Below are 24,136 nucleotides of genomic sequence, written 5' to 3' on the forward strand. Positions count from 1 at the left end.
ACTTAAAAACATCTGGTCTCCTGTGAGGAACCTAGTGGTAGCATTAGCACGTTGCACTTAACACGTTGCGACATGTACAATTTAAATTTTCTCCACATTTTACAAGATTGTTGCATAAAAGAATAAAAATGATGAATATAAATATCAACTTAGCTCTACTCACTTTAAAATTAATCTATTTTCATTTTACAACAACAAGGTCATTTCTTCAGTTAGTCATATTCAATCTGTCGGACGCAACGTCGTCATAAAATACATGTAAACCAGCGCAGGTCTGTTCACATTCACACAGACATAAAAACAATAACCTGGCAAATAAATAGATTTTACAGTCTAGTGCTCCAGATGTGCACGAGTGCACTGTGCAACATGCTGCGTTCAGAGCCACTGGCGGTGACACGGGCACGTTCATTTCATCTGAGATCGTCATGTGATCATGAGACGCCCGACAACCGATCACCGTGTGGCTCGGAATCAGTTACAGCGAGGACGAGGAAATAAATACTGTCACTTTGCAGATGTTCAAGTGTTTAACGTGGTGAGAAAAGGTTTCTGTCAAATCTGTAAAGACTGATCTGTGATCGTCTCATCGCTGCCTGGGAGTCATTACTTAAACTTTCATTAAAATCCTGTTGACAGAATAATTCTGCAAAGTTAGGAGCCTTTCAAAAGGCTTAAGATTCCCTTTAGCAAAATAAAACCCTCATGATCTGTGGAATATGTAACTAATTAAACTGCTTTTGAAATTACTTTTCAATTTTATGCATATTTTAGTGAATATTTTTGATAAAACACAAAGAAAACTTTTACCTAAGAGATGTTGGATGAGTAATCAGAGTGTGTGGTGGGGGGGGGGGTCTGACCTGAGTTGGGGTCGCTCACGGTGACCGGGCAGATGTTTTACACGTCTGTAATCGGGGGAAACAAACATTCACCTTAGACACAAAACTGCAGAGTAACGTGAGTTTGTGTGAGTCGGAGAATTATCACGTCTCAGGTAAAGTCCTGGTGACGTGGAGTGAATTCATTTAGACTCAAGTTGAAGTCAACACTTGTAAATCTGGCAGCACATGAAGGATTCTGCAAAAACATACTTAAATAATATCAGAACTAAAAGAGAGCGTTTCCACTTCTCACTGATGCTGTTGCATCAAGAGTGGCTGCAGTTCACCTAGAGGGCGCTCACGAGGTAATCCTCAATGACCTGCTTCTGAACCAAAAGGTTGTTTGTTATCTATAACTGTCATTTAAATATTGTATGGATTTGTATTTATCAGTATTGAATGATTGATGATGACGTTAACGTTTTTCCACATTGACACAGAAAGCAAAATGGCGGATATCGTGAAGTGTCTCGTGGTGACGTCACAAACACAAACAAAAAGGTTTTAACTGTGATTAAAAAGGAGCAAATCTGATCTCATTGAACTACATCTATTGTGTCTGCAGGTCGATAAACGCTTCAGCTCCATCGGCCCCCATCGACCCTGGATGGCCTCGTGAGCGCCCCCTACACAACTCAAACGTTTTGAGAGAAGAAACTCTCCGGAGGTTCCTGTAGCTTTCAACACGCTGACAACACACGAACACGCTGAGCGCTCGTCAGACCGTGGAGACGTTGTTGGGCGTCGCGGTGACGGTGTGTGTGAGCGCCTGTGTCTCTGAGCCCGGCTGATCTTTGGGGCTGGACTTGTCCAGAACAGAGATCTGAGTGACGGTGCTGCTCTCAGTGAACAACGTACGCCGTCGTTTACTGTATCGCAGGTAATTCTGAGTCTGCCACTTCCAGAACCTCTTCTTCAGCTCCGCCTGCACCTACACACACACACACACACACACACACAGACACACACACACACACAGACACACACACACACACACACACACACACACACACACACACAGGATTAAGATGATAAGCTGTTCTCTGATATATTTTTTGCATGTTAACTACAAACTATAAAAACTACATGTATCTGACAAGATTCATTACATTTTCTTTTACTTCCCAACACGACAGTTTACCCACAATGCAGCGGTGGCCTACCTCTCCGTTCAGGAAGCAGTAGAGCAGAGCCACACCGAACCCCTGCAGAGCAGAAACATGTTGAAATGTGAAATGTGAAAAATTAGGTGGACGCCAGAAAACGAGTTGAGACACACCGCTCCCCCACATGGCTAAATAGTTCTGGTAACAGATGTGGCCCAAACCACACACCCCCACACACCATGTGGTATTATGGCTCTTGGGTGGTTCGCTCCTGTTTGACGGATCTGGTCCACAAGTCAACCAAAGTGACAAATCCCTCAGCCCCCGGTCCAGACCAGAAGAGGTGGTCTCTGTTTGAATCAAACTGAATCATGGTTCTGAAAGTTTCCAGACTTTCAGACCTTTAACAGGAGTCTAAGAAAAGCTCGTCACCCAAAATAATCTAAATGAAAGTAATAATTAACTGTGGTAGGAGACAAAATATTCAACTGTAATTTGATCCAATTACTAAATCAATCAGTGTCATGTACAAGGAGACGCAGGCTCGAGGAAACAGAAGTGATTCTCCTGTGAGTCTCACCTGAAAGGATCCGACTCCGAGCTCGATGAAGAGTCGGGCCTCTGCTCCGGTGGTTTCTGGCAGGAAGGCAAACAGCATGTAGTGCATCCCGAACAGGGGGATGAGCAGAAGAGTGGATTTGGCCAGTCTCCTGCACACACACACACACACACACACACACACACAGACACACACACAGACACACACACACACACACAGAAAGCAGGCATGAAGATACAGATGTGTGTGTGCAGGATATCTGTTGTGTGGATTTTTATTCCGCGTCTCACTTGAAGTGACTGGTGTCATTTCCCCCGACACCAGGAGACCTCAGCTTCTGCACCAGGATCCGGATCACGTTGATGAAGATGATGAAGTTCACCTGCACGACACAAATCCACAGATGAGTCGTTTCTGTCGGCCATCGTGTCCGAGTCTGTGCGACGGACCCCTGCCGTTCCTCAACAGCGCCCCCTGGCCCAGCTCTGTACTCACCAGCAGTGAAGCAGTTATTGGAGCTTTTATGATCCACCAGACAAAGTCCACGTCTGTGTCGTCCCAGCACCTGAGACACACAATCAGCAGCTGTGACACAAACAAGGCAACACAAAGCTACACATCCTCACAGCGTCAGGAGAAGAGAATCTGTCTTTAAATCGGAATCTAAACGCAGAATCTATCTTTGTTTCTCATGTTTAGAGTTGTCAGTTAAAAACTGTGTCATGTAATCAACACAATATATTAAACATACAGAGCTTTGCTAATTGGCAAATTAATTAATTAATGCATGAACGTGGACATTGTTAAATATGTAAAGGGGGCAATGGTTCAATGAATATATTTTATTTATTTATTAGCTTCATGTTATGATCATAAATTTAATATGAACATTTTCAAGTATGTTTTTAAATAATGTATGAAATGTGGTAAATAATATCTATCTCATGTCTGTCCATCAGAATGTAAGTCTGCAGCCAGTTAGCTTAGCATAGCACGAAGAATGGAAACCACAGACTTTCTAAATTTGGGTTATATATCGGGAATATATCAAATATCAGGCGTCAGTCTCAGCTGTCAAAACGAGTCATGCTAGTTTTATATCAATGTCAATGTCAGTTTTATTCAAGACACTGTCGTCCATCTTTACTCAAAGTCTATGGGTTGGATGTATAAATCTGCAGGCTTCTCTCACCCCTTGTTATCGTAGAAGTTGCGAGTGAGGATCCAGGCCGATATGATCGTCGTTGGGAGACCTGAGAGAAACAAAGAGAACGAGCTGATCGTTAGAGTCAAAGAGGAAGAAAGACAGGAGACGAGATGACGGGGAAACGAGATGACGGGGAAACGGACGCCCACCCCAGCCGATGAGGATGTACCACCAGAAGTATTTCTTCTGGAAGACGAAGGTGAGGGCGAGCAGCGTCTGCAGGTACATGCCCTCCACCAGCAGCCAGAAGTAGTTTGCAAGGATGCTGAACTGGAAGAAGGCCACGGCTGATTTACAGGACGTCTGCGGGGGGGGGGGGGGGACAGCAGAAAATACACAAACATAAATCTCATGTGTCTGGATCTGCAGAGACTGTGATGATGACACTGTGAGTTTGAGGGAAAGAGATGAGACAGAAATAAAACACGTGATGGCAGCGCAGCTGGAAAATGCTGCATGCTGCAAGTTTTCTGAAGTAAATTAAAGAAACTTTCATTTCTTCTTCATCTCCCACAGAATCCAAACCTCTACCTCAGCTCCTCTTGGTTGCATCCGTCCAGTGGATCGTTCCTGTCCTCTCTAAAAGCTGCTCGGGGGAAAGTGGATATTTGAGGCTTTTGTCTTTATCGGTCTTTCTGGGTCGTCTAATCCAAAAGTCGTGACCGTTTTTATTCTCTCAGCAATAACATTTTGGTTCCTCATGGCCCACCTGAGCTTTCTCTCATCTATTCTGCCATTTTCCATCGTCTGTGTGTCTCACGTCGCCGCTAAATGAGTCACAGTGCGTTCCGTCCCTCGGAGCCACAAGAGGACACTTCACTCCTCTTCTTCACTCCTCATCTTCACTCCTCATCTTCACTCCTCATCTTCACTCCTCACTCCGTGTCTCAATCCTGTTCTGTGATTACAAACTCCAGTGAGTTGTCTGAGCTTCAAGTCCAGAAAACTAAAAGCAGGTAAATGACGATGACGACTTCAGCTCAGTGTCGGATCAGTCATTTCTTTTAAGATATTTAAAGTGAAATATTTGAATTTTTACTCCACTAAATTGATCTTGTGAGGCCTTGAATTGATCAGGTTTGAACCCAGCACTTAATAAATATACTTGACGTATACTTATACTTCATTTTATCTTCCTTTCTTTGATTTTCTCTGTAGTTTTCAGACACGAACTCCAGAAAACATCCATAAAATGAAGCCTGAACATTTTCTGGAGTTGGTCTTTCCCGTCTGAAGAAGCAGCAGCAGATCTTCCGGGTAGGACTCGTTCACAAGAACAGGAACTTTGGTGTCGGCCTTTATCACCAAAGCATCTTCTACGTGTGTGGCTCCTCTTTTCCATCCAGAGATACTTGAATCCTTCTCTTCTCTTCTCTTCTCCAGACGTTCGCTCCTTCCTTCTGTCGCTCTTTATATTTCATCTGCCGGGCTTTCACCAAAACTGGACCTTTCATTAAACAGCAGAATCCAGCGTCTATCTTTTTCTTCTTTACATCTCATTCAACAACAGCTTATTCACTTTTTTCCATCTGATTTCTCAAAGCAGGCTGAAAAAGCGGGTGATGCATTTCTCCTTTGTGGTCGCCCACCACTGGATTTACCTAAGTAACGGACATGAGTCCTCCAGTGGTAAATATAGACACGTTAATGGAGCTGGAGCTTTAACGCTTACAGTCGACATGAAGCAGTGGTCCAGGTTCTCATCAGAAAACAGGACGCCGTCTTTAATGAAGACGGCGCTCGCTCTCAGGATGAAGGAGAAGAACAGGTTGATGTGGATGTAGTTTCTGGTGCAGTGGAACTTCCTGTGGAGCAGAAGAAGAAGAACAGAGTCAGGAAATGACTTCAGAGGATCAGGTGTAGAAGTTAATCTTCAGGTGTTAGAAAAATCTTTACCTGAACACGGTGAAGACAAAAATAGCCGATATGAGCGAGATGAGGGAGGTGGCGTATCCTGCCGTGTAAACCTGCTTGAAGTTGGAGAAGTACGTCGTCTGAAAGAGAAAACTTGTGATTAATGCAATGCTCCCCTGCAGGTGAAGAGCTGCTATTACATTTATCTGTGACTGTTCATAAACCTGCAGAATATTTGGTCGTGGAGATTTTGGCATAAAAATTCTTGTTTCATAAAGTCAATATGTTGCAGACGTATGAATTAATGATCGTTGAGATTTAATTTAAACACTATGCAGCTTTTACTGAGAAACAGCGCCCCCTGCAGCCACACGTGGAGATTCATTCTGTGGCTCCGTGTCCGGGCGACGACGTGGTTTCCATGTAACTGAAACACAACTGAACGCTGGATATTACCCATGAAGCTGTTGTGTGACCCAGACGGGAAATTGTGATTGTTGTCGTTATGACGATCCCACCGGCCTCAAGCATCAGGCACACACATCGTCACGTGTTAACACAACACACACAAACGAGTCCTGCGCAACAAATCCACCAAACTCGGTTCAGAATTCTTCATATTTTCAAAGTTTCCTGCTGAATATTGGAGATAAACTCACATTAATCAAGCTGCTGGTTGAAGGTAATAAAGTCGGACATCCCCCTGCAGCGAAGGTTAAAGTTCAGACGTTAACGAGCTCTACTTTGTCCTTTTTGAACCCGTGCAGCAGAAACATGCTGGAAGTTTCATCCTGTTCGATGTTCGACTGAGGAAGTTTCTGGTGTTTTCTCTTGAGCGAAGCGTCTCAACCTCCTCCCACAGACTCTGTGCAGCAGAACGTCCACATCTCACTTCCTCCTCCGAAGCTGCTCAGAGCTCAGAGTCAATATTTTGAAGACGTCACATGACAGGAAAGTGTTCCCATGGGACTTGTGATGACGTTCCTTCCTCCAGAGAAGACGAGCCGTGCAGGGTTTACGTTGGAGTGAAGGACAGAACCGTCAATCATCTACTTTAAGGTCTGCTTTAAATAACATCTGTAATTTAACCTCGACCATAATCAGCAAATTGTGGGCTGGAGCTTTGAGGATAGTAATTAAAACTTCTTTATAAGAATACAAGTCGTTTTTATGTGAATGTGAGTCTGCAGTGCCATGATGGTCGCCACGGCAACAAGATTCACCTGATGGTTCCTGAAAGATGTGAGGAGTGATACCTCCTCCTCTTGTGTTCAGAATCAGAATTGGGTTAGATGTGGTAAAGATAAAGAAATTAAAAAGAAAGTAATGTAACTACAAGGAGATAAAGACAGGAACCTAAAGTACAAGAGCAACAGTTACAGTTACAGTTACAGCAGTGACCAGAGTGACAAAGAGAAAAGTTTAAACAGACTGAACTGAGTTTATTCAATCATCTGAAACTTCTACCTCAGGTTCCGTCTCCTCATCTTCTGCAAACTCACAGGCGTTCTCGTAGGGAGGAAAAGCCTCAGACCAGCCGTCCTCAGTGCAGTTCCTGTAGATGTAACCTGACAAACACACAGAAGGAAAAACACATGAACCTCTGAAAGACGACGATACAGGAACAACAACAAGGATCTCTGAGGAGGACGGGAGGAGAAAAACAAGATGTGGCATCAGTCAATCAATCAATCAGTCAGTCAGTCAGTCAGTCAATCAATCAGTCAGTCAATCAGTCAGTCAATCAATCAATCAATCAGGTTTGAAAACAATACACCCACATTCATGCAGAGAAAAACAATATCAACAGAAAGGGAGGAAACTATCGAGAATCAATTAGAAATGAGGAAACAACCTGGGGGCCCCACATCCACCCGAACTGACACGGGGCCTCATTAGGGGGGTTCTGACTGCTGTGGTGACCATCGTAGGATTTAACGTGATTGTCAGCAACACTGATGACTTGTAAATCCAGATTCTCTTTATTTTCCTCATCTGAATGCTCTGGGTTTGTATGAATGTAACCTGATCAGGTGATGGATGTAAACGAGGCAGCGATGTTCTCCCACTTGTGCCCGGAGTCAGAATGACGCCGCTCGCTCTACGACAGACTCGAGGTCACCGGGTTCTCTCAGCGAGTCCGTGGTAACCAGAGGGAAACGGTGAAATCACAGGTTTGAGCTTCATGGAGTGAAACATGCCCGTCCGGCTCCTCAGCTCAGCCCAGCAGAGTGTGGGGGTTTGAGTTGTGGGCGGATTCCTCGGTATCCAGCCGCATTAGCCTCAGTGTGAGGCAGCGCTCAGAGCCCGCAGGCCCGAAGCCGCAGCGTCGGTGGGTGAACGGTTTAGATTTGGATGGAGGTGAGAGGACGAGGCTCCGGGGAGAGCACTAGTGCTCACACCGCCGAGCTTAACAAGCAGCGCCAACTCCGTCCTCGTGTTCTCGGCTCTCACTGTGAACTCTTTGATTTTCCAATTCAAGGTTTTTTTTCCTGCCTGTTGGTTCGTCTGCATGTGAACACATCGCTGCTGCAGAGCCGCTCTTATCCGTCTGTGGAGGAGGAGGACGCCACTGACACCGAGTTATGAGGTCATCAGCTGCGACCTCCGCCTCCTGGATACGTTAACGTTTCACTCTTCCTCTTTAAGAAGGTCTGCATCACTCTGTTCACGCTCACTATTCATATGTTGTAGTTGATAAACAGACCACATTGAATTTATTATCTGTTTTGTTGGTTAATAAACATTTGTGACTTGACGTTATTGTTCTTTACGTGTGTCGATGCTCTGGTGGAAGAAATGAGCCAAATCACATCAAAACTGAAACGTCTTGTTTATCCACTAGTGTGTTTAATGTCTTACAATTTAATAATGAAGAGTTTTGGGTTCTTAAACTCTGTTTATGGCAACCTGCCAACCAGATGTTTTCTGTCACTGTTCATCTCCCAGAATTACTCTTTTCAGTAGCATCTGAATTAACATCTGTAAATAATGAAGCTATGAGGTGGAGTATTTTGTTCAGGGTATTTTGTTCAGAGTATTTTGTTTTCAGAGTATTTTGTTCAGAGTATTTTGTTCAGAGTATTTTGTTCAGAGTATTTTGTTCAGAGTATTTTGTTCAGGGGTGCGTGGAGGAGTCGGGGTCTGCAGCAGGTGGGCGTCCTGTAAATGAGATGTTTGAACGTAACCTGGTGAAACTGAAAGATAACTTGATTATTGTGGAAAACTCAAAGCTACCTGTTTTGTTTTTTTGTGGCTTTAAAATACAATTTGAATGCACGCTGCTATTTTCAGGACTTGTGGCCTTAAGTCAGTATTTACCCACAACCTCAGCGGAGGATCAAAGGAGGGATCAGCATGACTGTTTACAGAATTATTAATCATTGCTGCTTTGCCTCAAACTGATACGAGAACACAGGCAGGTTCCTGCCTCGCAGTTCTACGCCTCCGTCAACCGGCCGAGATGCAGGAAACACGTTATGTTGAATAATGGCCAGAACATAAAGTCACTGAGTCGACCTCACGTCATCTTTTTATCCTCTAAGACATTTGATTCAATGTTTGTCAGTGAATCAAAGTGAATGTTTGGAGCAGATTTGAAGAAATTCCTATGATATCACGAGAATGAGTTAATGTGCACGAACAGCCCAATCGTCAGAGGAGTTCAATGTATCACTACACAAATTAATATGGGTTCTTTGTGTGTTGTGCTAATTGACATCGACAGATTAATCAGTTGACTGATGAAAATCGGCCGATATGAACCTTTCACAGACATAATTACACAATTAAACAAGTGTTTGATGATATGAAAATTATTATTTTACAAAATATAATAACAAAAATTTGATTCAGGTTCTATATATTTGGTTGTATTTGTGTTTTCTTTTTATTTATAGTTATTTTAAGTTTATGGTTAAACTGTAAAATATCAAACCTGGATTGCATTTCTCAGTCAAAAGAGTTTGAAAACGACATCTTAGGAATCATGTCCAAATAATATGGAAAGACATCAGTGTCCCCAATATCTGTATTTCAAAAATCTACATCAGTCGGGTTCTAATTTCTTATTTCAAATAGACACTTGTCAGTGATTTACCTTCGTTATTGGCAAACAGCTGGGACACGTTGGCACACGAGACGCTCACCACCTGTCCCACCTCAGCTCGGGACCAGCACCGGATGTCGTCCCAAACTGTCGGACAACCTGAGAGAAGACGAGGACATTTATCGCAGGTTAGCAAGAGAAACTCAATGAGCTCCGTCTCCTCCGTCCACCAGGTCTCATGGAAATCTGCTCAGTGGTGTCTGAGTAAACCTGCTGAAGAACAAACTAAACGTAAAAGTTAACGTGATGATGGAGAATCTTATTGAAGTCTGACTGATCTTGATCTTAAACTCTATCAGGGACTTTGAACTGAAACATGTTGTAAACTCTTGCTGTCATTTTCTGTGTGGGGGAGAGAAGGGGCACTTGATTTGTTGATGTCCTCATCCCTCCTCACTGCCCACGCTTTGTCTCTGCTGTTCCCCTCACATGGCTGACAACATGGTGTTGTTGAGGACAGGTGGGTGGGGGGGGGTGAGAGCAGTAATGAGGAGCCTCTCGTCTCTCGCTGCCGCCACAACGCCTCGCACATCACAGCTGCTCGGCCCTGTGTCAATTAAAACCCACCCGCTCTCATTCATAATAAAACACAGCCTCTGGTGGGGGTTCTGCTGCCGGAGCCGGGACGAGGCAAACATCTCGCTGGATGACGGAGGTGACGCTCAACTCGCCTTTGTGTTTATTCTCTGGCCTTTTATCACGGCTGCTGTTTGTTCACTGGCGCTCAGATAACAGTTTCATGAGCGGCGTGGACTGAAGAGGGGCCGCGTCATTAGGACGTTATTGTGACCGTGCTAATGGCTCCAGGTAAAGAAAAGCCACCGTGCGTATTCAGAGCATCGCGGTGTAAAAGGGCACGGAGCCGTTGTTTGAATCCCAGCGTGTGAACAGAGCTCTGCAGGGAGCTTCAGTAAGTTCCACATTAGGGGCCAATTAAAGCCGAGCTGGTGACACTGAGTGGACGAGCGGCGGTGGAATGGATTAGTGCATCACATCACCAGACCACAGAGCCTTGTTTCATTCCTCCTGCTCTTAATAAATATTCTCCCCTGGGTCCCGGTGATCCTGCGAGGATCGGTGGCGTGCGTGACAGCCCGTTATGCAAGATTCTCAAACAGCATCATTATGCTCCGACACGCACCGACGTCTCCGGGACGCACCGCTGCACATCCACAGGCATGTGGCCACAGAGCCGACGGACCCACAGTGTGGGAGCGCCTCATGTTTTTATCATCGCATTTGTTCAAAGAAGATTACCCACAATGCTCGCCTGGAATTTCACTGCTTTGTACAGTAGCTTCAGAAAATATTCAGACCTCCTCACAGTTTGCATATTTTCTTTTCTTGTGGATTTAATTATAAGTCGTTTTCTGAGCTGAGAGTCTGAACCGAGCTTGTTTCATTCGATTCACACTGAAGGTGAAACAATGTAGAAACGCTAACAGAGCAACATGAGCAGTTGTCCTATTAGTCTTTCTGTTGTGAAGACTGCAGCTGCTTCCTCTTCCTCTTCTTCTATTGTTTAATGCTGTCTCTACTTCCTGTGATTGGTCCAATTTTAGATAGTTATGACATTCGAACCAATTGCAGAAAGTTAAGTTAACATTAAACAATAGAAGAAGATGAAGCTGCTGCAGTCTTCACCTCCAAAAATATAACGACGAGGACGTTCATCGTACTGCTTGTAATAGAACAGTGGCAATAACTTTTCTTGATTCACTTTATTCAAAAAGACAAAATCTGAATTGACAGGATGTGAAGGTCAGACGCACGACGCCCTGCGGCACCGTTCACACCTGTGGTTTCACTTCCGACTTAATAAGGTGAAAAAACGTCCCTCAGTTAATATTACGTGGTAACTTTTGTCATTTCTATGTGTCAGACTCAATCTGGTGAAACTGAATCTGAACGTTCACCTCTACGACCATCATCAGTGTTTTTATTCCTCCTCCGGCTGCAGCTTCTCTTCTCTTCACTTCACATAACCGTTGTTGTCTTGGTTCAATAAAGCGTTTCTCATGCAAACTGCTGCCGCTGTCATATAGTTCCAAGTATGAGAGGAGAAGAGGCTCCACCGGGACGTGGGCCACAGTATCTCCCCTTTTAATAAACACTGCTGTGTGATAAGGGAGGACGAGGGGACGAGGAGCCAGAAGGGACAGAGGGAAGACGATCAAACGGACAAAGAGCTTCATCAGTGATTCAGGACGGGGGGGGCGTGTAGTTTGCTTGTGGGATTAGGAGGAAACATAAAGTTTGCTCTATGATCTGTTTAGACTGAGACATCTCTACTCCCCGGACGTTTTAATCTAATCGTCCTCCTGCTCTGCTAATCCAAACACCTCCTGCTCCCCGGACTCTGCTCATCCAAACACAACTCGTACATCTCCTTCCAATCAAGACAGACGAAAGACAACAGAGGAGTAGAAATGAGAATGTTTTCCTTTGAGATATCAAGTAGAACATGAACAAGAGTTAAATTACAGTCGTCCATCGGTCTTAAAACTGTCCACCTGTCTTTCCACCATATCAACCGTTGTTTTGGTCTTAAGACATTCTGGGCTGCGGTCTGTTGGACATAGAAGCAGCGACTTGTTCGTCTTCGCTGCAGGAAATCGTTCAAAACTGTTGTTCAGCTTTCGCACCTTCCTGCTCTATTCTGAAGAGAGCATCAAGTGTATTCAAATTAAAGTGACCATGTTTTGCTCTTTAGGTTTGAACCCTTTCCGTCAGTGTGGCGCATTTTAAATTAAATTGAAAGTCCCATGGTAAAGGTCTTTCTCTCTCACAGACATCACTGATCATGAAGATCCAGAAACGGTCCAGGCTTATTTTCCATAAAGTGTCTAAATCACAGAGTGACGTGCAACACGCTCGGCTGCCGGTGGTGAAATGATGGTTTACCAAGTACTTTGAATATTACAGCAAGCAGACATATACAGGACTGTCTCAGAAAATTAGAATATTGTGATAAAGTTCTTTATTTTCTGTAATGCAATTAAAAAAACAAAAATGTCATGCATTCTGGATTCATTACAAATCAACTGAAATATTGCAAGCCTTTTATTCTTTTAATATTGCTGATTATGGCTTACAGCTTAAGAAAACTCAAAAATCCTATCTCAAAAAATTAGAATATTTCCTCAGACCAAGTAAAAAAAAGATTTATAACAGCAAAACAAAATCAAACATTTGAAAATGTCCATTAATGCACTCAGTACTTGGTTGGGAATCCTTTTGCACGGATTACTGCATCAATGCGGCGTGGCATGGAGGCAATCAGCCTGTGGCATTGCTTAGGGTTTATGGATGCCCAGGATGCTTCAATAGCGGCCTTTAGCTCATTTGCATTGTTGGGTCTGGTGTCTTTCAGCTTCTTCTTCATAATACCCCACAAATTCTCTATGGGGTTCAGGTCAGGGGAATTGGCAGGCCAATCGAGGACAGTAATGCCATGGTCAGTACACCAGTTACTGGTGGTTTTGGCACTGTGGGCAGGTGCCAGATCATGCTGGAAAATGAAATCCTCATCTCCATAGAGCTTTTCAGCAGACGGAAGCATGTAGTGCTCTAAAATCTCTTGGTACACAGCTGCATTTACTCTGGACTTGATGAAACACAGTGGACCAACACCAGCAGCTGACATGGCTCCCCAAACCATCACTGACTGTGGGAACTTCACACTGGATTTCAAGCAACTTGGATTTTGCTCCTCTCCAGCCTTTCTCCAGACTCTGGCGCCTTGACTTCCAAATGAAATACAACACTTGCTTTCGTCTGAAAAGAGGACTTTGGACCACTCTGCAACTGTCCAGTGCTTCTTTTCCATAGCCCAAGTCAGACGCTTCTTCCGTTGTCTTGAGTTCAGAAGTGGCTTGACCATGGGAATACGGCTATTGTAGCCCATTTCCCGGACACGTCTGTGAACAGTGGCTTTTGATACCTGGACTCCAGCTTCAGTCCACTGTCTTTGAAGCTCCCCCAAATTCTGGAAGCGACCCTTCTTCACAATGCTGTTAAGGCTGCGGTCATCTCTCTTGGTTGTGCAGCGTTTCCTGCCACATTTCCCCCTTCCAACAGACTTTTTGTGGATGTGCTTTGAAACTGCACTCTGTGAACAGCTTGCTCTTTGAGAAATTTCTTTTTGTGTCTTACCCTCCTGATGGAGGGTGTCAATGATGGTCCTCTGGACAGCAGTCAGATCAGCAGTCTTCCCCATACTTGTGATTTAGTTTACTGAACCAAGCTGAGTGTTTTTCAAGGCTCAGGAAACCCTTGCAGGTGTTTCGAGTTAATTAGACGATTCAAGTGATTAGTTGAATACCCTACTAGTATACTTTTTCATGATATTCTAATATTTAGAGATAGGATATTTGAGTTTTCTTAAGCTGTAAGCCATAATCAGCAATATTAAAAGAATAAAAGGCTTGCAATATTTCAGTTGATTTGTAATGAATCCAGAATGCATGACATTTTTGTTTTTTTAATTGCATTACAGAAAATAAAGAACTTTATCACAATATTCTAATTTTCTGAGACAGTCCTGTATACAAACCATCTAACTGGTTAAAACATAGGCACTTCAAATATTAGTTTTAGGAGGTTAAAAAGAAAAACTAAATAGATGATGTAGGGTATAATAAATAAAAAACATGAAGCAGGCTTTAAGAAATGTTGTAATAGGACCTTAGCTATAAAAAAAGTCCCAAGTTTAGGGTTAAAACACTGGAACCTCTTAATATTGAATCAATTACTAACACTGTTTATTAATTTAATGTTAATACATTTACAGACCAATCAATTCAACAATTCAATCTATTGTAACTTTTCCCCTCTGGTATTTAGTCGGTGTAATTACTCATGAAGATGATGATTGAGAGAAACCCCAGAGATGGAGGTCAGGAGAGCGAGGGTGTGAACACACACACACACACACACACACACACACACACACACACACACACACACACACACACACACACACACACACACACACACACACACACACACACACACACCCTTGATCAGGAGTGTTACCCTCTGTTCATTCACTCGTGTGTAACATCCTCATTTCCTCTCTCTGACTTCCCATGATTCCTCTCTGGTGGTGTTTCCTGCACCACTGGAACATGTGAAGCTAATTAACCCGAAATGGGTGAGATATCTGCCCCCCCCCCCCCCCGGCCTGCCTACTCATGGTAAAGACAGTGGTGACCTGTAACCTCTCAACAGCCAAATATAACCACATTGACAAACTCTCTCTATATATAAATAACTCTACATATATTCATCTCTCTGTAACTTTCCGTGCAGTCAGTTTTTAACTCATGTGAAACCTGGTAATTTCCCAATCAGAGTTCCCTGAGGCTCGTTGCCCTTTAGCTTCTCTCCTCATCCCACCTGAGTCGCTCCTCCACTCCTGATGAATCCTGATTACAACGATCTGCAGGTGAATCATGCTCCTGCAACACCTGTCTGCAAAAAGTCTTATTTCCCCACGCTGAGTAGGCTCAAGCTACAAAATGAGCTCGGCTGCGGACACGCTGACATCACATTACATCTTTCATTACCGAGACTCAAGAAGGTTTGTGGTCATTTCAAACACCAGGTACATGAGAAGGAATAGAAACACTAGAATCTAAAACATGAGCAGAAGCAGCAAATAAATACAATGAAATAAAAACAATAAAACAAGAGAATCTCAATCTAAACGAGGATAAAAACTGTGAAAATTAAAAAAGTGCAAATGAGTATTGATGAATAGAAACGGTGTTTTACCCTTTGTCTCCACTAAGCTAACACATACAGGTTGATCTTAGTCTTATTGACTGACTGTGTTATTGAAGGTTTTATCTTTAATGTTAATGTGTATTGTCGCCTATATGCTTTATAGTAATGAGGAAACTGCTCAATTTCCCAGATATCCAATGCTACTTTCCTCTATGTCCAGAGAAATCTGTCCTGAGCCCTCTGCTATCATTTAAGTGCTTTTCCTTATTTAAACACCAAATTGTCCTCGTATGAACAATGTCAGCTGTTCTGTGAATTTGATAAGACGGGCCAACTGTTCAAACTGGGAAATCTTGTGTTGACTGTTGGGCTAAAGTCACCTTCAAAAACATGGCAAAGGCAGGATGAGGAAAGAAAGGATTAGAGGAAGGATTAGAAGATTTAGAAGTTGAGCAGATTCTCTGGAGACCAATCAAATAAAAATGTCCAACAGTTCCTGGTGTACACAAACCTGTGTCTCGTTCTGCAGGGGCAGTGGGTTACAGACGCTGGTTTACTGACAGAGTAAATAAATGAAAACTGAGCGATAACACTTATCTGCTTCTTCTACAAGGAAACTGGTGTAAACTGAGATTATTCTTGTCCCACAGCTGGGATGCATTTTGAGTTAGTGGAGTTAAATGAGTGTTCGAATGCAACCCAGTAGAAATCAAGTGACAGAACTGGACTCTGACTCATGAACCGTGACGCCTGCTGGACTCGTCTCTTCTGTCTGAGCCGCGATGTTTAACCTGCAAACATCTGGAGCTCCAGGTAAATGGAATTCATTAACGGCACGTAAAAAACTAATATTTAATGAACCATATTAGAGGGTTTTTCAAATATCCTTAGAGACATATAGAGAAAGTCACATGACTGGGTTGAATCCTCTTTTCTCCTCAGATTCATTGAACGTCACTTTGGTCAGTTTGGGTTTGAAGTGACTCGTACCTGCAGCTTCAGATGGTTCCTGTCACCTGACAGACTGACAAACCAGTACAAACAGCAGTGGTGGGAAGAGGCCGTCCCACTGAGCCGCAGACGAGAGCGTCGCTAAACTAAACCTGTCAAATAACTCAAAACCAGATTATTCATGTTTCTGGTGTAATCAAGTTTCCTGAAGGACGCTCGATGTTTTGCTCGGAGCCGCTGAGCAGAAGATAATGAATCTCGTCAGAATCCGTGGACTCCTCCCACCTGAGGGACGAGGCCAGGCCGACCAATCAGAGCCTTTACACCAGACATCTCCTCACCTGATTAGTTCCCCTGATTGTTTTGGCCGTTGTGCCAAGTGAAGGCCGGTAATTTGATAACAGGAAGCGAATGAGCTCGTTACGCTGTTGATTAAAGAGCAGTGATGGGCGGCTGCAGGAAGGCGGCTGCTCAGGTGTGAGCTGGAGTTTTAATAATGATGCATGGATGTAACGTCCGCTGACGACACATGGAAACACATCTCACCTCCATCAGAGTCACTTCAACCGAAGTTTGCTGCTCATCTTTTCATACCCACTCAGAGCCGGCCCTGGTCTTTATGGGGCCCCGGTGCCTCTAATACTATAGATCATGGTTAATCAAGGCCTGCCTTCTGCTTCTATGGTTTTTAATCTTAATACGTTTGCACACACATGACTTCTGTCAGACAGAGATGTAATTTTTAAGAAATGTTCTAGAATAGAATAAACGATCAGAAAACGAGTGTTGGCGCTGGGCAGCATCACGTCATTGATTTAATGGAGGTTGATGGATTTAGTCTTTATCCATAAATGTGATTTTGAGAGTTTTCTTGCAGGATGAGATCAGTGGAATATTCCCTGAGGACCGAACCAGAGCTTGTTCATGATTCTCCTTTAATGAGGAACCTCCGTAACAGAAATCAATTTCCTGGACGCGGGAGCTCACTGACTTTTCCTGCTGAAGCTCCGCTGCCTTTCACTCGTATTAACACCCTGTGAAGCAGGTGAGGAAGAGGAGGAGGGAAAAAGATCCTTCAGCCTGTGGTGAATTGAACTCAAACGCATTCATCTACTGTGCAAAGTCAACGTTGACATTTTAGATGTGTTACATTTAAATGAGTCAGATCCTGAAAAAATCCATAAAGTGCCTCAATCTCCGTTCTAACCTGAAAACTCATTTACGAACATCTGTAATTTAACAACCTCCCAAGGGGCCTCGAACCCATTATAGAGATTTAATGATGAAAGTGATTCTGGAGAAAGTGATTTTAATTCAAAAGTCAGGATGGAGAAGATTCTGAAAGAAATGTTTTTATGTCAAATCCTTTGGCCAAACCGTCATTTTACATTAACTCTAAAACCAAGTTGTACTGTGACACTGAAGCCACTGAAGGTCGACCTTGAGGGGACCTTGAGGGGGACTGACATTTGTCCCAACAGTGTCTGTGCACAGGTCACAGGTCACAGGTCTCTGTTGCCACTACACAGTGTAGACGAGGGCTGACCTGTCCTGCTGGAGCGGTTCCTCTCCTCCTGTTTGAGGACCTGGTTACATTGTTCCTCAGCTCTCATGTGCTGGACCACCAGGGCGCAGTCCGGGTGAATGGCCTCCGTCTGAAGAACAGAGACAGAGACAGATTGTCAACATCGTTCAGTTGCACATGAAAACACGTAGCGGACATAATTCACCAGCGCTTGTTTGGCCCCGTCACTCATTCCTGTAACCCCCCCCCCCTCCAGTGATGAACCGATCAGCATCATGCACGATGGCTGAAACATGGGAGTTCAGTAAAGTCCTGACACGGCAGCATTGCTTTCTACGCCCTCTGTAGAACATGAAGAGCAGGAGGCCTTGAACCATCTGAGAAGATGAAAACACTCAGAACATATAACCTCTGCAACCTGGTGCCAAATTAAATCTGTGCACAATCTATTGTATAAAGAAAAGAATCCCCCGTTTCTTTATTCGCCATCTTTGGTTTGAAATGTGGGAACCGTCGTCCTCTACCTGCAGGACAGATGGCGGCACTGCAAGAGAGCGTGACATGTGACCTCCTGCTCGGCAGCGTCCAGGATTAACACGGGAGGAGACGCTCGCTGCTGCTGGACACAAACACCTCCTGGCCTGATGGAGGACGTTTTACACTGCAGCTGCTGCCGTCCATATGTCAATGTGTTTGTGTCTATATCAGTGTTTACGTGACGTTTCAGTGAGAAATACTGTATATGGAGGGGGCAGGGATAAAGACAAAACATGTAATACCTACTTCGACCTTGTGCATGCTCTTTACCTTGTGCCTGGTGTTTCTGCATTAACTCTGAGAGAAGGTGAACAGCCTGAAGGTGTTTCAGAGTCGTGTGTGTTCTGAGCTGTGTCGCCTCCACCAGCACCAAACACCAGTTAAAGAAAGGAGCCCTTCATCTGCTTCCTGCTGAATGTATTTGCTAAAACACTTGATGAAATCCTCTTCGCCTCTTCAATAAATAAATTCATCTGAAACAATCAAAAGAGAAGCAGCCTTCGTCTCGCAGGACGAACAGCTTCTCTTGGACTGAATGAAATCATTGGCTCCAATCGGGTGCACGTGGACGAGAGGCGTCTTCAGCCGGAGAGAAACACACAGTCGATCACACGCAGCTGAAGCAGAGACGAGAGTGGGTCATGAAAGAAGCGACAAAATCTCCAGTTCCTCTACAGACGATGACTTCCACTGCAAAACAAAGCAAGAAACGTGCACGTGCATGTGTTGAGGGCGGATGGGATGTATCGGTTGCATATTTTCAAAGTGTGGCCTGATCTTCCATCTTCAGCACTAATACATACGAGCATGCACGAACCTACAGGACTTCCAGAGGCGTCTGCTCTTTGCAAACACCTATTTGTGAAAAGGTGCCGGTGCCTCAATCTGTTGTGTGCACGCAAGCTTTGCTCACACGCTGTTTTTGTGAAGCTGCGCCTTGAAGCAGGTTATTCCCAGATGTTAATCTCCTTATTTACCCCACACACCCCCCCCCCCCCCCTTAGTGTTTACACCTGGAGAGGCAGCATGACTGAAAACAGTAGAAACTAAAAGAATAGAAGAAGAAAGGTATGAAAATGACTTTGTTGAGCATTTTGTGTTTATTTTTGTGGCGGCTACGACTCTGAGGTCGGGATCTGCTACTTTATACAGTAGCTTAAGATTTCCTGATACGTTACCACAACACAGACTTAGAGAAACATGAATTATGACTCTGAATTAAACACAATCATCTTCTTTGAATGGACGGTCGTAACCTAAACTACCTGATATTATTATTATATTTACTGTAAACAGAGTCAATATTTCCACTGTGTGTATTTAAACACTGGACCTACAGCAGCAACACCCGGGTCTGTGTAGATGAAAACGTCAAACTGGGGACGCAGCGCCAACAGAGACAAAAAACAGCAGAGACACAAAACAGCAGAGACACAAAACAGCAGAGACAGATCTGCTCTGCAGGTTTATGGAACAAATCTCCTTTATACAAGCAAGACGGCAGCAGGACGTTTAGAGGCCACACAACAAGTTGGAGTTTAAAGATGTGCAGACACTTCCAACATTTCTCGACAACTGCTACAACAAGTGTGTATGAGGAACACAATCACTGGCTGGATTATGGTCAGATGGTTTTTTTTTGATGAATGAAGAGCTGTGTTTATTAACAGCAGCCGAGGGGAAGGAGGGGAAATACATTTTTATTTATTTATCATTAATTAATTCACGGCGCCAGTCGCCTCGAGTCACTACTGTGTGTGTGTGTGTGTGTGTGTGTGTGTGTGTGTGTGTGTGTGTGTGTGTGTGTGTGTGTGTGTGTCCTGAAATGCACGGTCCACACTGTATGAGACGGGTCAGACTGTGCATCTGTTTTCTAACTTATTCCAAATGGAGCAATGAAATAAATAAAATGCAGCAAAAACAACAACACGTGAGCAAACAGCAGAACGGTCGCTGGTGAAAGAACTTAAAGAGGAGGAGGACAGAAGGTGGCTGTAACCATGGAGACGAGAGCGCACAGGAGGTTTGAGAGTTTGACATTTCTGATCCCAGAGCAGTTTCAGTCCCTATCTGACGTGTTACATTCACAATAATGATGGAGGTGATCGTGACCTTTCACCTCTGAAATCGAATTAGTCTTCGAGTACAAGTGACAACTGGTCAAAGTTTGAAGAAAATAGACCTGAGGCAAAAAAACATTCTTCATTCCGTTCATTTCCGGACCCAGAAATCCTGTCTTACTTCTGTCGCTCGTTATTTGATTAACGATCAGTTCACCACCTGCGCTTTGAAGAAAACGGCCTCACGCACGAAAACTACAGCACATTTCCTCAATTTCCTCAATTTCCTCTCTGCTCGCTCTGACAATTGATTTGAAGGTTTAACGGCTTGTTAAGGAGGCAGAGGGACGACTCGCCTCGGGCTGGACCTGCAGGCTGGAGGTCATCCACGCCACCAATCACAGGTGTCTGAGTCCTGTTTTATGAAACTGTTAAATGCATCTTTCATCAACTTTCCTGAAAATACAATTACGTATTTTATTTATGTTGATATTTCTCATTTTTCTACTTTATTCTGCTCCACTACACATTGCAGAACTGTATTGTATTTTTGTTACTAAAATACATTTATTATATAAATATTATAGTTACAAGTTACTTAGAAGATGAATATTTGACATGACGCTACATGATGATTACACAACTGTGTATAAATGAGTTCAAGTAGCTGCTCTTTCACCAAGAACAGTGAAGTGCTGCTCACACACTGTTAAATATTAATACAAATAAAATGCATACTTTAATCTACACTGGCCTTGGTGGCAAAAACACGACATTTCAATTTGAATGTTGTTTTGTGGAATCTTTCGACCCTCAGCCCTGTGGATTTCTTTCAGAACAAATGTAACGCTTGACATTTGCAAAACTGATTTTTCACAAAACCTTTTAAAACCTGCTAAATTATTATTCAGAGGACACAAAGACGGAGACCTTTTAGACAAATTGAATAACAGTTCATCAACTCTTTGCACAAACTGGTCGGATGTAAATGTCAAATCCCCAAAGTTCAGCTGTTTGTCTGAGCTGGAATTTAATGGAGGTTTTGTAAACAGGTAATTTCAGTTTGGATAGAGATGAAAAGGGAAATTGATAAAAGGGAAAAGTATTCTTTTCATTCATTTATTCACACAAGCGTTCACATGATTAGTTCATAATGGATCCTGGGTATTTCAAATGGCCTCTAAATGTCACTGGTAAATAAATTCTTTAACGGGAACTTCACGTGTGAGACTTTGATCCAGCTCCCATCGAACGATTCCCAAGAAGGTTTTATTCCTGGTTTTTCAGTTTCTAATTCACTGTCGTGATAGAACCCATAACCTCCCTAACCCGAACCTAACACAAGCTGTTAGATGAGTAGAAAGTCTTAAAGGAGTAGAAATGACATTTAAAGGGTCCTTTGATGATATTTATACACAATCCCATGGGATCACATTTTAAAAAAACGCCAATAAACAGATTTTGAACAAGTAGTTTGAAACCTGCGATGTTAACATTTGTGTGTAGACACTTGCAGTTCCTGTGTTTGTTGATGCAGTACCATGCACCACCACCGAAAGCAGGGATCAAACACGACGATGTGTAGTAACGTGTCAGTCGTTGAACAAAACCCAGCAACACAACTCTGCAGACACACACCCCCCCCCACACACACACGCACACACACACACACACGCACACGCACACACACAGGTGTAATTAGCGTGACCCTGCAGGTCAATGAGTGAGCCTCGGATGGAAGCAGCTAATAAAGGAAGAGGCGACAAAGGATCCACATTCAAATAACGATTCACTGGAATAAAGGAGAAATATTATCCTCTGTATTAATTAAAATGACAAACGTGCCAATATATGAATTAATGCTTTCTTCTTGCTGCTGTTTGGTCCAAAGGCTGCAGAGACGAGCGAGTGTCCAAAATTAATGAATCAATATTTACCCGAGGAATTTCTGTCTTTTTTCCTGTTTGCGGTTGAAATGTTCTCTTATGTTTAACAAATGTTTCATTTATCAGTTGATTTTTCTCATCACGACACTAAAACCCCACAGAACAAACGTCGAGCTGTGTCTGGCAGCCAGAGCATCAAAGCCACGTCCATCGACCTCAAAGACAATTAGGTTTAAAAAAATAATGAAGCATTGATCTGCAGGGATTTGACAACACTCAAGACAAATTATCCATCAGAGAGGAGATTGTGAAAATGAAATCCGCACTCTTCAGACAAACATCAGGGCAGCAGGTCGGTGAAGACAGGAAACAGCTGCACAAACATGTCCCCCGTGTTTTATTTCACATCAATTTATTTATTCACCAAACTGCTCATAAGTCTTTAGTCTCAAATTAAGAGCAGAGACCAGGTGACTGCCGGCATCACACTGAACTCAGGGCTGACTGTTACCTGGTCTCAGTAAAACCACTCATCTGGGATCAGATCCAGAAATCGTCTTTACAATCAGGCCGTGATCACACGGGATAGAAAACAACAAAGTGTGAATCACTGCAGCATTTTCAGTTTTTCTAATATTATTGACTTTGATCCAAAGTCCTCAGCCTCTGTAAACACACCCAGACACTACAGATAAGATAAGATAAGATAAGATAAGATAAGATAAGATAATCCTTTATTAGAGCTGATGGAACTCGACACTTGATATAATAGTTTAATAAAATCCCTCTGTAGGGATTGATGCTGCAGTTTAGCATCTGATGCAAACACTGAGATACTTTCATCAGACAGCTGTTTCCATTTTGTACATGTATCTGTCCCCATCAAATAAACCATAAATACATCAAACTCACCATTATTAGCTGCTTTATGGGTTTACTGGGAATATGAATGTATTCTCCTCCTAGTATAAATAAAGCCTGAACATCAGCTTCTACTGGGGCTTGAAATATTCATAGATATTATAATGATCCCAGTACACATGTATAATGATGTATACACAGTGAGCCACGAACACAAGCAGATAAATACATACACATGAATTGTAAATATTGTGTATTAAAAGAGGTGATTCATCTTTAACACATTTAGAATCTCTATATTATTGAGTATAGTTTTAATTAATCCTGTATAAATATTCACAGTATTCTCTCATTAATCTGTTAATCTCAACATTGTATAACACTCGATTCCCATCAGTCCTTTCAAAGGAATATGTCAGACTGATAGAAATAACCATTATGAAAACCTGTGGAAGGATCCACTGGTTCAGTGGGAGCGCTGGTTGCAGACTCACCGGTTCCCAGCAGAGGAGCAGCTGCAGCATCAGACTCAGGTGAAGCGCAGAGAACGAGCCTCTGGTCGTCATGATGTTCTCCGACCCCTCAGAGACGCGTTCACTTGGAAAAGTGCGCACAGAAAAGTCTGAGTGTCCGCGAGGATTCAATCAGTGATTTATATCAAACCACTCATTTCCTTTCTTCAATGTCCACAGCTGGAAACTGTCCCCCGAAGCGAGCCGCTCGCTGGACCACTGTGCCGAGGTGTCTCACCGCCACCGGCGCAGGAGACCGTCCGCATTACGCGCGGAGGAGCCACGACTCGACGGCGCCAAACAAGGTGCGCGCTCCTCCCCCTGAAGAGACGGAGCAACCCTGAGACTGCAGAGAG

General features: G+C 43.4%; 1 protein-coding gene and 1 long non-coding RNA gene across 2 annotated transcripts; one reads left to right on the forward strand and one right to left on the reverse strand.

Annotated features, from left to right (window-relative positions):
- The first annotated feature begins 327 nt into the window (after nt 1–327).
- LOC117759825 lies at nt 328–20,573 on the forward strand. Its single transcript, XR_004613575.1, has 3 exons — nt 328–425; nt 9,189–9,193; nt 20,563–20,573. It is a non-coding gene; the product is annotated as an uncharacterized LOC117759825 (long non-coding RNA).
- Nucleotides 858–24,136, reverse strand: LOC117759805 (pituitary adenylate cyclase-activating polypeptide type I receptor-like). Its single transcript, XM_034582232.1, has 13 exons — nt 23,763–24,136; nt 17,946–18,054; nt 9,710–9,817; nt 7,078–7,178; nt 5,653–5,750; nt 5,429–5,561; nt 3,906–4,059; nt 3,742–3,802; nt 3,045–3,114; nt 2,840–2,931; nt 2,571–2,700; nt 2,048–2,089; nt 858–1,815 (listed from the first exon to the last, which is right to left on the reverse strand). Exons 1-13 carry the CDS (start codon nt 23,832–23,834, stop codon nt 1,603–1,605), a joined length of 1,383 nt encoding a protein of 460 aa, XP_034438123.1. The 5' UTR covers nt 23,835–24,136; the 3' UTR covers nt 858–1,602.

The sequence above is a fragment of the Hippoglossus hippoglossus genome, chromosome 4 (assembly GCF_009819705.1).
Source record: "Hippoglossus hippoglossus isolate fHipHip1 chromosome 4, fHipHip1.pri, whole genome shotgun sequence".
NCBI lineage: Eukaryota > Metazoa > Chordata > Actinopteri > Pleuronectiformes > Pleuronectidae > Hippoglossus > Hippoglossus hippoglossus.